Source organism: Rhopalosiphum maidis, chromosome 4 (genome assembly GCF_003676215.2).
Source record: "Rhopalosiphum maidis isolate BTI-1 chromosome 4, ASM367621v3, whole genome shotgun sequence".
Lineage (NCBI taxonomy): Eukaryota > Metazoa > Arthropoda > Insecta > Hemiptera > Aphididae > Rhopalosiphum > Rhopalosiphum maidis.
In genome coordinates this window covers 41,557,164-41,571,911 of record NC_040880.1, presented here as the reverse complement: position 1 = coordinate 41,571,911, position 14,748 = coordinate 41,557,164, and the positions used below count along the sequence as shown (strand labels likewise).

At 31.9% G+C, this 14,748-nt stretch overlaps 2 protein-coding genes across 2 annotated transcripts; both read right to left on the bottom strand.

The window, feature by feature from the left end:
- Nucleotides 1-4,699: 4,699 nt before the first annotated feature.
- Nucleotides 4,700-5,995, bottom strand: LOC113558167 (skin secretory protein xP2-like; the record flags this gene model as incomplete). The annotated part of the gene is made up of 1 exon (XM_026963673.1): nt 4,700-5,995. A coding segment is annotated over one exon (1,296 nt), but the record flags the coding sequence as incomplete, so codon positions are not given.
- A 6,585-nt stretch (nt 5,996-12,580) lies between these two features.
- Nucleotides 12,581-14,341, bottom strand: LOC113558575 (skin secretory protein xP2-like). The gene is given in 3 exon segments (XM_026964071.1): nt 12,581-13,383; nt 13,385-14,005; nt 14,181-14,341. Coding segments are annotated over 3 exon segments (1,257 nt in total). The 5' UTR covers nt 14,190-14,341; the 3' UTR covers nt 12,581-12,756.
- Between the last annotated feature and the right edge of the window lie 407 nt (nt 14,342-14,748).

Below are 14,748 nucleotides of genomic sequence, written 5' to 3'. Positions count from 1 at the left end.
TATAAATGAACTACAATAATGAATAAATAATTTTGTTTTTTAAATTTACTTAGAAGTTTGTTTTATATTTCTTTTGTCTTTGTAAGAATATAAAAATTAATTGTTAGGACATTTAATTTACACTTATTTTACTATATTATACGAATGACTGCAAATATTGACTACCAACGCGTGTAATCACGATCACTATATTGAATGTACTGCTTAATTTTCTGTTCTTACCGTAATATATAAATATTATTTGTGTATTCGAGATGACAAAAAACGATTAATTTTATTTCGAGTTATGGAGAGAAAAACGCTATTAAGTGTAATGATAGCTTCAAAGGGATTTCAATGTAGTTCGATGTTATAAAAAATTCGAGATAGTGACGTTCGTCATAGTAAGAATCTATTGTACATACACATCCCACACCGCGTGCATTATTATAATGCCATAATGGCAAAGTGCACATTGAATTGATTTAAAGCCCCATCATTGTATACATTATGCTCGTAAAGATATTTAGACATCATGTACATCAGACATCTTGACTATATTATATAATCACGTATTCGCGTTATAGCTGCAAATACGAAATATTTAGGAAAACTGTGATTAAAACTACCCAATTTTTTGAAGTCGACGCGTAAGTTACTAGTTAGACATAAAACGTGTTTCATCCAATAAAACAGCCTGAACAGCACACACGTGCACAAAACACGACGATGATAGATTATAAACATGTACGTATTTTGTTTTAGTCGTGTATAACTACTACGTTAAAATAATACTTAGGCATATGTAATTTAACTTCCCCTTATGGATTAAGCTGGTTAGTGGGCTGACTTGATAATTGGCAGATTTCACGATACCAAGCCCTGCAACTTATTGTTATTATCATCCATATACGTAACGTATATACTATATATCTATAATCCTATAATAATATATATACATAAATATCGACTGTTAATTGATGTTTGTTTATTCTTAAAAAAAAATCCATCGATCGCCATTGGCACCACCTGCGCGCATACCATAGTTTACCTTTTATGGATGGATATTCGATATATTATAATCGCATAAATACCATCTCGTATGACCGGCCTATGAACCGCATGAGACATTGTCGTGACTCCCGACTAATAACGACCGCCGATATAACAACGACTACGGACTAATACGAATTATTTAAGCATTAAAATTTATTACCGTATTACGCATGCGTCCATCGGACATATTTGATGGGTATTGTGGACCAGTTGCACTCTTACACTTAACACACGATTTGTATCATAATAGTATCAGAGTAACAATTATGCTCTTTACAATATATGATCGGTATACCGTATGGCGTATACCAATTTATCGCATTTACCTTTTAGTTTTACTTAGAGAAATTAAAAAAACATGTATTTGTCCAATCTGATTCATCAAAATTATATTGTTATATATTCATATATTACACATTAACTATATACCTATTTAAAATAATTGAAAATTATAAATTTATAAATACTGATTATATTGGTCAATTGATATCAATTATATATGATAATCATATGATTGAATAACAAGTAAAATATTTTTGAAAAAAATAATATTCTTGCATCTAATTAAAATTAATACCTGACTGATTTACAGTATAATAAACGTCACTATATCCAATATATTATACAGATATTCATTTTCCTTTCGAATGATACCTATAATACCCTGTAAGCGAAGTCAAATTTTCATTGTCGTGTTATTTATGTATGGATCTAATCGATTCTTCAAATCATTACACTATACTTACCTGTCACCTTTAGTTACTTCTTGCAAGCATTATACAATACTGTTTGGTATAAAACTGCAGGATAATAGTGTAGCACAATTATTATGATTTATGATACTATAGGATAAATTAATATTATTTACAATTGCTTCATTTATTGTCATTGTATTTATAATAAATTTCCCTTATTGTATGGTTTTATTTCATCTAAGTAAAGCAACTAGATTGTAATATCTTAGATAATATAAAAAATATAAACAACTCCAATGAAAATAAGGTACCATAAAACTCTGGCATCTGTCTTTCGAACCATACATAATATATACATATATATTACAGCTTATTATTATTATTTTATAATATACTATGTTATTATCATATTATATTATGCTATTAGGTATTATATTAAATTATCCTTTATTTATTTATTAGTATATACTATAATTTATCATGATTCATGGATAAATAGCAGTATAGCACATATTATTTAAACCATACATTGAACAGTTTGCACTTATCTGTCAAATCCATCTGTGATATTTCTATCTTGGAACCAATTTATCGCCTATTCTGTTGAGAGAATCTACCGAATTTTATTGAACTGAATATAATAAATACTTTTAATTAAAATTTCTATTAGCTATTATTTTAGCGTAATTTATTGGTCTATTCAATATCAACATTGAAAATTACCAAACACTGCAATCGGTCAATCGGTTTTAAATATTTTGAGTACAATTATTGTTAGATAAAATAGTCTTTTTAAACGCAATAGGAAAACTCTCTATTTAACGAATATAATAAAAAAAATGGTCAAACTTTCATCAATTCTTCTTGTTTATAAAACCATTTTCATACCTAAGAACGTGCAACCCGAAGAATAGATATTTATTATACATAGAGTCTATTATTTTTCTGTCTACTAAGATTTTATAAGTCACAAAACAATTTGTTCTATTATAAAAAAAAAAAAAATTGTACTCATTAATAAAAATGATATTGAAATTTCCTACTATATCTATCACCTTATATACCTAATAATTAATCCTAAGTACTATTTATTTATCTGTTTTATTAAAGATGTAACTATCTATGTAAGTAGGTATACTTATATAATTCTTGGGTGAAAATGGATAAAAATTATAAATTTATATCTTGATATATCAAAATTTTTTATAAGTGTATGTTAAAAAACGGTTTACGCCAGTAAAAATAAATGTCAAAAAAATAAGAGTAGTTTCTAGACAGAAATAGTGAAAAAAAAAGGACTTTTGCCGACTATTTCTAATCACTATACAGATTTAAGCTACACAATTCAAAATATTTATTTAATAATAAGTTTTAGATGATAAAAAAGTTATTTTTACCTGACTTAACCTTACCACATTTATTCACCACAGTCGAATAATAAAATGTATAAAGCCGGCACATATACTTCGTTTAACCTTCATCGTATACACGACAGCGGAGTAATCATTACAGCTCACATGGAAACTAAATAGAATTTTCTGGGTAAATGATTATTACTGTGTTGCTAAATCAATGTGTATTTGTGTGAATTATCGTGGACCAATTTCTCACAACATGCGATGGGAAAAATATTGCAATTATTGTGATTGTATACAGGTACGTAGTAACTGACTAACTGACGAAGTATATTATAGGTCGCGTATAGTTGAGCAACACGATACATATGTGTGTGTGTGTGTGTGTGCATGTATTATAATTCAATTCGGAACGACCGTATACGATAGCTATGAAGGTGATGCATCGTAATTTTTATTCAATAATGATAGACTTGGAGTTTGACAAAAGTGTGGAGAAATTGTAGAAAACCTCCAAAGCCTAGTATATATAAATATAGATGTTTTATTGTCGTTAGAAGCTGCAAGTAAACAAGTACATTAACTATAAGTACAGTGTTGAAACCAGAGAGTCGTATTTTTAAATATCTTGTTTAAATAATATTAACTGTTACCGACACAATATGATCGGTATGGTTCAGCTCTAGTTTATTTTACTACTTACATTACTATATATTCGACAACTCGACACTTATCTATAAGACGAATGCATTTCGTGTGTATATTGAATTCGTACAGGTACGATTTTATAACTAAACATATTTTTATTTTTAAACACTATAAATATATATACATAATACATGTACGATATATACGAACCAACTCGAAATAGCGTCGGTCATCACCCATAATAGTGCACGAAATAAATTCGCTTCAATCGGGTTGGACAATCAATGAATATTTCGAGTGCTCCGCTTACACGTGCAGCGGTTGACCGCGTAGGCCTGAACAGGTCCTCTCTCGTTTTGTCTTCGCGTAGTGCCGAGGAATGCGCATTAATGTGATTAAAAAAAAAAAAAAAATGTTAAGTAGACAAAAATCGTGATGCCGTATAATACACTGCAGAGCCACGGAGGTACTCATGACCGCCGAGTTCGAGAGTGATTTTATAAAACGCAGTGATACAGCAATAATTATTATGTAACGAATATAATAATACAATAATGATATTATTATAATACCTATGGGCTGTGACCCCTGTATACGCGCCAGTAGATTCATCGACGAACGCCACGAATCATATCGATATTCTGAGGTCTCCGACCACGCATACACTTTAAACGCGCCTGCAACGCGGTGAAGGACATACAGGATTTGTGTACAATATTATATGCGCGCGTGAATTGTGCATCGATAAATCGATTTTCGATATTACATAATAACATATTATTGTTATAAGCCTCTGGTCGGGTGAAGAAGAAATACAAAATAATCAAAAAAATGTCTGTGTATTGTCTTATTGTATATTATAATACTATAAACGGTATCGAAGTATATATAGCAACGTCGCGAGCTATATAGTTATTGTGCACCGCCTCGTGCGGCTCGTTCTATCCCCGGAACGCATTATATATTTTATTTGTTGATGACAGTCGAGAATCCCGTGGTCTTGGGCCCCAGATAGTCGTTGTGTCCGGCCGCGTAACCAGTGACGCTACCGCCCGGTGACATCAACCCCTGCATTACGTTGAAAGCCGCCCCCAACAGGCTGCCCGCCGCTCCGCCGATGATGCCGGTCGGTCCTGACGTTCCGGTCGCGCCCGCGCCCCGGCCGCCGACGCCGAGCCCGATCAGGGCGTGGTTTACACCGATGCTGTAACCGGACGGGTACTGGCCGCGCTGGTAACCGGCCTGGTTACCCCCGTTGTACACGGGCATGCCAATGTAGTTTTTGCTGTTGTCCACGGACGAGTAATAAGAAGGTTGCTTCTGCCACTGTACCGGTTGCTGGCCCGTCGTGTATACCGGGTATGACGACGACACCTTTTGCCACAGTACGGGTTGCTGTTGCACCACCACCGAAGCGGGCTGCTGCACTAGCACGGGATAAGGCCGAGACACCTCGACCGGTACTTGTTGCACCACCGGAACCTTGACGGCCACCTGCACGGGATACGGAACCGGCCTGTCGACCGGATACGGCGTGGGTACGTTCACTTTCACCGGGTATGGTCGGTCCACCGGTACAGGCACTTTGTAGGGCACGTGTACCGCATACGGCACCGGCCGGTCGACGTGCACCGGGTACGGCAACGGTTTCTCCACCTGCACCGGGTATGGAACCGGCCGGTCCACCGGATACGGCAACGGCTTCTCCACTTGAACCGGGTACGGCACCGGCCGGTCCACGTGCACCGGATACGGCAGTGGTTTCTCCACCTGCACCGGATAGGGCACCGGCCGGTCAACCTGCACCGGATACGGGAGCGGCCGGTCCACATGCACCGGGTACGGTACCGGCCTGTCGTACGACACCGGGTACGGCACTGGTCGGTCGTACGGCACCGGTCGGTCGTAAGTCACCGGATACGGCACTGGATACGGTACGGGTCGTTCAGATTGCTGCACCACTGCGTATCCCTGCACCGGCACAGCAGACACTCCGTATCCTTGCACTGGGTAGTTCGACACTCCGTAACCTTGTACCGGGATGTTCGACACTCCGTATCCTTGCACCGGAGTGGTGGGCACTCCGTACGAACCCACTCCGTAACCACCCCATCCCATTGGATTGTAATGGCCGACACCCCGTTTTCTTGTATTCGATTCTCTGGTTTTGGTTGTGTGGTTACCATTCTTAACGTGAACTTCGTCGTGGCACCAAACGTTGTTAACAAATGCCAAAAGGCACACACACAAAATCTGTAGACGAAATTATGTTAGTTATTTAATATGCATAAAATGTATATTTTATTGAAGTCTTATAGAATATAATAATATATTATTAACACGATGTATAAATTGTTATAAGTACTGATGACTGATGAGATATTTAGATATTATACTAAGCTGTTTTCATTGTGCACTTATCAAACAGCAATCAAGTTCATGAATATATTTATCTGAATTAAAAACAATACAATAAGTTTGGTTTCAAGTGAACAACCACAGTTTTTTCGGTTTATTTTATACGTCGAAACAATTATAATATTGGTTTATATAATAATTAATTTTCATGAGGCGTACACACTTCAATTATTCAATGCCATTGGAAATGTATCAATAATTATCATAGCTGAAAGGAACCAATCAAATAATTTTTACGGTTCGTTTTACGTTCATCGTTAATCCTATAAACGTTTTGGTACGCTCAAAACGAATTGATCGTGGCTGTTTATATAACGATGATAGCCCCATAAGTACGGTATTTAATACATGGAAGAATAAATAAAAGTAAATAAATAGCCGAAGGTCAATCGCTAATCTGGGTGACTCGAATAATTCTTAATACTTCACTTCACTTCACAGACAATATTATGCCTAATAAAATACTTAACGGATTAATTGACTACGCGCAGCAACGCTAATCATTCAAATGAGAACAAAAATCATGATAGTATATTTTCAAATGTCATACTAATTACTATTAACTAATGTTTTGTTTTTTAGCCAAACGTAACCACCACCATTGTGATAAATATAAATGTTATATTAAAATTTATTAATACTAAAAACCATAAATTATAACTAGGTACCTAATCATCTTTAAATATTACAAAATTTAATATAACTGGAAGTGATTCTTTTAATGAAAAATACTAATTAAAATCAATTTCAAAAACTTCAAATGTCTAAAAAATATTTTTTCTTTCCGAACAAAATTTTTAGAAAAAGATGTATTTTTATTTTTTATCGTTATCATGTTGTAAGTCTTTAGTTTTTTTTAATGTAAATATTCATTTTTAATTCGCTATTTAATTGGATTACTTATGTTTGTATACTTAATAATAATAACTTTAAAACGGGAATTTAGAATATTATTAGAAGAATGAAAAATGTTATTTTGTAAAAAAATATATCTAATATTTATTATACATGATAATTATTTACCAAGCATGGTTACCAATTTTTTTCTTTAAAAATTCAATTATTCAAAATTTTTAACTGTAAACTATTATCAAAGAAAAAAATGGAAGTAAGCATGCTTAGTGAATTAGAAGCATATAAACAATAATATGGTTTGTAAATATTCCTTAATTTTTAAAAATAAAAAATGTATTTAAAATGTACACGATCGAAATCCAGAGTGACAGGAGTTCATCGCAAAATATTGGACTATTCGCTTAGTCATTAATAATATTATAACTATAATTAACTAGTAGTCCGAAATTTTATTTTTATTTAAATTGAAATTGTCTTGATAATATTTTGTTTCAAAATATGAAATAAAATTAAAAATGTATATTTCATTTAAAAAAAAAGTAAAATACTTAAGAAATTATAATGATAAAATTTTTTAAAAATGTTGATTATAATACGATTTAAGTTTATGTAAAAATATAATTTTAAAGTGAATGTTTCACATTTAAATTGTTAAATTAATCATATAACTATATCTAAACAAAATAACAAATTATTAATAATAATAAACTAAAATTACCTAATTCTTGATTCAAGTTAACATCTAATACTTATCAAAAAAATCATATTTGTGCTAAATGTCTTCTTATTAGACTTGTTAAAAAAAAAATCAAATCGATCGTTATAGTATTTATTGAAATTAATATAAAGTATAAAATGAATCTAGCCACGATAAAATTAATTTTTACTCATAAAATATATACTACAGAAAGATAAGATTGTTCACTTACTTGTAATTTCATAGTATACCTTTCCTAATGATGTCGTAGGAAAACTACGACAGTGTTGTAAAAGCGTAGGCATTATAAACAGCCACGGAATAAAACTTTATGAAACCGTGGAAATTTCGATTTCTCGGCGGTTATGTCACCACGAGGTCCTTTTTTGTTCTTATCGAATTATACTTGAAGGGTAAATGAATTATGTTCGAACACTAACACAACGTCTATAGCCATTCAGTTTTTTAAGTGTCGCCAAGGGTATCATCCCATAGATGTATCCCGATTGATTCGTTACTGATGATCTAATGTATGCGTTAAACATTAATTATTCATGTATTACAACAAATGTCTGTTAATTTACAAGACTCAAGTTAATATGAAAATATTCAGCTTTAAAAAATAATTAATTATAAGTGTATACGAGTATACCTAACTATATTAATATTTTTATTTGATAATAGTTTATTTAAAGTAATATATATTCAAGAATGCTATTTTTATTTTAGCTATTTATTTATTTTTATTGCTTATAATTAAATTTATATATATTCTGTCTTAACGTTTTTTTTTTAAATCGTCTACACATATTTTTATTTTTGAACTTTCTATGTATAATGAATGGTCTGTACAAAATAGCCATATGAGTTATGTGACATATTATTGCAACTAAAAATTGACGTTCAATAGTTAGTGTGTTCCGGTTTATATGCCTTATAAGTCATTATTATAAGATACAAGTTTTGAATTACTTTTACGAATTAAAACACGACGTCTTTTGATTGTGTAGGAACTAAGTCACGGTTTTTTTCTATAAATAAAAAAAACATTGATTAACATAAAGTAGCAACACTATAAACTATAGTATCGTACCTGTATAATTTATTATATAATTAATGATTATAGTTAAAAAGTGTAAAACAATACAATTTACCTTATACCTTTAATAGTGTAAATATTTTTGTTATTAATGAATTGTGATCCAAAAATAAATAAATATAAAAAAATTAACCAGGCTATTCACTGTGGTATATAGTAGGTTTTAAGTGTAACTTAGTAATTCATTAAGTAGTATATGTATTATAGTAATTTAGTATTTTAATGAATGTGTTGAATTTAAATTCAATGATAAAGCATTGCACACAAACAACAATTTTGAGGCAACTTATATTTTTAAAGATATTTCAATACATTATTTAAATTTATATCAGTAATTTATTTTTTCTTCGGTAATATAGTAAATTAAATGTGTCAAAATAAATCTCATACATTTTATAATATTATTATTATATTATTTAATATAATTATGTCTTGTTAATTATAAGACACTATATCATCATACCGTAGAACAATTTGAATATATTCGTGACATAAATAGATAAAATTATCTAATTAAAATAGTTTTTGAAACGTTATTGCGTATAACAAATAAAAATAAACAAATTTCAAATTTCTGTGAACAATATTTTTTGAATTAAAATTGGTTTTTTTTTTATTGAAATATCAAGTCTTATTAAAATTTGAACTTCAATAGCTTATAAAAAAATATCATGCATAAAATATTATTGAAATGTTTCAAGTTTCTACATCATTTTTTATTTAAATAATACCGCAAGAAATCTCTATAATTATTTATGGATAAATTGCTATTTATTGTAATATTATTGAAATATACTTTTATTTTGCATTAAAATTTCTCTACCTAACTAATTTGCATGGATCAATGTTTTTTACTTATTAGGTAGTTAAAGTAGTTGGTAGATAAAGTTATGTAGGATGTAGATTGTATAACGTATATGTTTCAAATATACTTTAATTCCTAGAATTTTTATCTTTCAAATTATTCACAGTAACTTCATTAAACAGCTACATATAGATTCTTTGTTCAGACATCGAAATTATATTATTTTAAGTAGTACACTGATACCTATTATTGTGCATGAGGCATGACATAACATACTCGTACAGCTTATGCAAAAAGAATTGAATCTAAAACTGATCAATAATCAATGATTATTAATAATATATATTTTATTTTATATGAGATAACTGATGAGTGGTAAGTATAATGGTAATAATTGTATTCAAATAGTATATTTTAGGCACTTTCATGGGGTACAATTAATTTCAACTAAACGTCTTATTTTAATATTAAAAACCATAATAATAATATCATTTATATTAATATATGTAAAATTTACATTGTACATTTGTACCTTTTGAATTTTGCCAATATTGATATTTTATCTCTATTAATGCTTTCTATTCAATATAATTATAATTTAACTAAAAAGTTTAATATTTTCTAATACACTATAGCCTATAGGTACACAGTATACACATGACACAAACCGCACATATAATTACCTATAGTATAAAGTAAGTAATAATTGATATAACGTATGAGCAGAGCAATCCTAACATGCATTAATCAATAGCCATACAATCCTAAGCTAAAATAAATAATTTAATATATTAAATATATATACAGTATAGATTCTCGTTATGTCAAATCTCAAGGGGAACAGGAAAAAGTTCGGGGTACCGAAAACTTCGAAATTTCGAGTATTACTAAAATTCTTAAAAAAAATTGAAAAATGGTAAATAATTTGAGTACCTACTTAAAGTACGAATTAAACAATATACATATCAATGAAATACAATAATGAATAAATATTATTTTTTTTTAAATCTGTCATATAAATTTGTTTAACATTATTTTTGTCTTTGAAAGAATGCAGTTGTTTGAAAATTTAATTTACGCTTATTTTCCATTTCACTATATTGTACGAATGACTGCAAATATTGATTACCAACGCGTGAAATCAGAATCACTTTACTGATGTACTGCTCAATTTTCTGTTCTTACCGTAATATACAAATATTATTTGTGTACTCGAGATAACGAAAAACGGTTCATTTTATTTTGAGTTATTGAGAGAAAAACGCTATTGAAATTATAGTACTTATACATATTATAATGATAATTTCAAGATTTCAATGTAGTTCGAGATAGCGACGTTTGACATAGTAAGAATCTACTGTATATATAATGTAATATATAATATTATTAAATTTTAACAATTGAATATTTGTATTGATTTATTATGTATACATTCAAAAATCAAGAATGTAATTATTTCTTTTATAAATAATAATAAACTGTAGGTACAAAATATCAGAATATGTTATATAGGTAAAAGAATGTATAAAAATAAATATGTAATAAAAAATATAATACGTAAATATAATATAATATATTATAATATAATGTATTTTTATATAATACTCTATTTTTTACTTATGCACTATGCATTAATACTAAAAAAAAAAATACAATTGATAATAACCTTTTTTTACTGAACTAATTTTAATGTCCTACATCTGGTTTCATGGTAGTAATAATAGCTGTTATATACTTATATGTAATGTATAAAACGGAATTCATTAAAAGAAATACAGGTACAGTTATTGTTATAATAATAATAAATCGATGGTAGAACTGAACAATTAATATTAATACTTAATATTGTATAATGATAAATGTATAAAAATTATGAGCATTAATTATATGATTTTATACCTTTATTTATATTTATTAATTTTGTTTTTTTCAGAGGTTCGTGTAACGTCTTATTTAGTCATTTTTTTATTTATTTAATTATTTATATAAATTTTAAAATTTAGCTATTCTACTGAAATAGGTAATATTTATATTTTATACAGTATACCTACTGTATATCAGTGAAAACTCATATAACGATCACCGATGTCCGATTAACCGTAAATTATTTTAATAGTAACTATTTATCTGTTTAATTTAAATATACAATTAACTATTAATTATAGTATTACTAATATAAGTCGATAATATATTAACTGTCATTAACATTTTAACGAAATTATTTTATCATACTTGAGTACTAGTAGCCCTGACGCCCTGTTACAGTAATCCGAAAGAGTTTATAGAGTAACTGAGATTATTATTATGTTACCGATATGAATATCTTAATATTCCTTTCAAGTTATTTATAATTTTTAAGGATTTTTTTGTTCATAGTAATTGAAGATAAACAAAGTCACGACATAGTGCAAAAATAGCACGATATTTTATGCAACAGATTCGATTTTATTCTCTGTAAACATACTGCAACAAACATACTTTATTTCTTTATAAATATTTCTATACTGTACTAATATTTTAACAGTGATTTCTTATTTTATAATATTTTATAATATAGATATAGTTTATAATTTATAAGTATACTTATACATAATGCAAAACAAAAAGAAAAATAACAATGTTTTTCGATGCATTGAATATAATGCAGTAGTGAGTGGAGTAGTGATGTGTATAGTATATATAGTTTTAATTCACATTTACGCCAAGGTCTTTTTGGTGTTGGATATCTAGGTGAAATCAAAAATATAATACTTAAAGCTACGTGTTGCAATACGGTGAAGAGGCTAATTAGCCGGCCCAATTTTTCCCTGTTTTCTAACCAATCAAAATTAATTTGCATGTAATACTAAGTTAGGCCTCGTTATTCAACGTCATTTGAGCATGAACGATGACCCGGGCGGATGTCCCACAAGGACTGTATACAATTACGTATTGTTTTCATTACTTGCATTAATTTTAAACAAACACATAGCATATATTTTTAACAAAACATTTTATTCGAACTGTAGTGTACAATTAACATTTTTTTCAAGTATAAAAAGTATAATCTAAGTATAAAAAAATAATAATAATCAATTATAAAATAGTCTAGAGTAACTTAACGCGTTCTGACTTGAGAGTTGAGCGATGTCAGGAGACTAGTGTCTAGATTAATTGGAGTTACGTTTTGCGATTGGAGTCCATCCACCGCTTTCGTATTTTGAGTGGCTGTCGTGTCCGTACGAGGAGGAGGATAAACCTGATCCGTAAGATCCATATGAAGAAGATGGCAGAGCTGATCCGTAAGATCCGTATGACGAAGATGGCAGAGCTGATCCGTACGATCCGTATGACGAAGATGGCAGAGCTGATCCGTAAGATCCGTACGATCCGTAGGATGAAGCAGACAATGCTGGTGCGTATGAACCGTGTGAGGAAGCGGACAGTGCTGGTCCGTAAGAACCGTACGAAGAAGCGGACAGTGCTGGTCCGTAAGATCCGTATGAGGAGAGACCAGATCCGTACGAAGACAGAGCAGCAGATCCGTAGCTAGAGTCGTAGGCGGAAGCTCCTAGACCGTATCCTCCGTATGCGGGTGCTGGGGCAGCAATAGCGATTGGCTGAGGTGCTTGGACAACGACCGGTGTGGCAACTGGCACAGGAACTCGCTTGACGACTGGGACTGGTACTGGACGGGAAACTGGCACTGGTACGTTCTGGACGACTGGAACTGGGTAGGGAGCAGGCACTGCATGTGGCACTGGTCTGTCAACTGGGTATGGAACTGGTCTCTCGACCTGGTACTGGGTATGGGGCGGCAACCTTGACTGGGTATGGTCGTTCTACTGGGTAAGGGACGGGGTGTGGCACTGGGATGGCAACGGTCCTCTGTACGGGCACTGGGTACGGGGCGGAAACTTGTTGGGCATGACGGTTGATGATGTGAATATCCTTGGAGATTGGGATCAATGGGCCGACAGTCGGTGCTGGGGCGGCAGAGTATGCAGCCGGGGCGGCGACGATAGCGGCTCCGCTGTATGCGGGTGCAGAAGCGACTGCGACTCCACTGCTGTATGCTGGTGCAGAAGCAACTGCGACTCCACTGCTGTATGCTGGTGCAGAAGCAACTGCGACTCCACTGTATGCGGGTGCGGAGGCGATACCGTAAGCCGGAGCGTAAGAGGATCCATAGGCCGATCCACCGAGTGCGGAGTAACCGGAAACCAATCCGGACGATAAGCCAATACTGGAGCCCAATCCAAGACCGGAACCGTAACTCAGACCAGAACTGTGGCCCAAACCGGAGTCGAAATCATGTTCAGCGGTGATGCCGCGTTTTTCTGATTTGTGTGTCTTGCTGTCTGCGCTGTCGGCCCTGGCGAGGGCTACGGCAACCAAAGTAACGATTAAAGCTGATGTCTATAAAAAATAAAATTAAAAAATAACTTTTAATCGATCTTTTCACTCGTCCGCCGGCATACGGTCGAAAATCAAACCGTAGGATTTCGAACTAATCATATATTATTAAACAATAAGATATAGCAATAAATATCGGTATATAATATTGTTTTTTTTGCATTATCAGAATACTTACGAATTTCATGTTGACTGTTCTGCGTTGCTCGATTGAATGATGATATTTTGGAAACCAAATTGGCTATATATAGGTAAAGTCGCCGATGTTACTCATGCCGACGTAGGTATCAGATCCGTACACGAGCATATGGCTATATTACAATACACGGGTGGTAGGGTATACGTTGCGTTTGCGGGAATAGGAAAAAAATATCGCGAAAATAACCAGTTTTGAAGTGTCAATAGGCGTAATAACTGCTAAACTGCTTCCTCTTAGGTACCACAGCGGTGTGTTGTGTCATCGTCGTCTCGACTAGCCGTCGACAAAAAAAAAAAATGTTGAACTATAATGTGGTACTCTCATAAAAGTGAATCATCTTTGCGGCGGGCGATCACGTAACGTCGGCGATACGATATTGGCTATATTATTGTACGTAAACTTGCGCCTAAAGTATTTACGCGATACAGACACATTAGGTAATTACGTAATACACCGCATGTGTCTTACTCAACAAGCGATAAATTATTAATAGTAATCTATATTTTATTATAATCTTGTAAATTCTAGATTTTGACAGTCACGTATA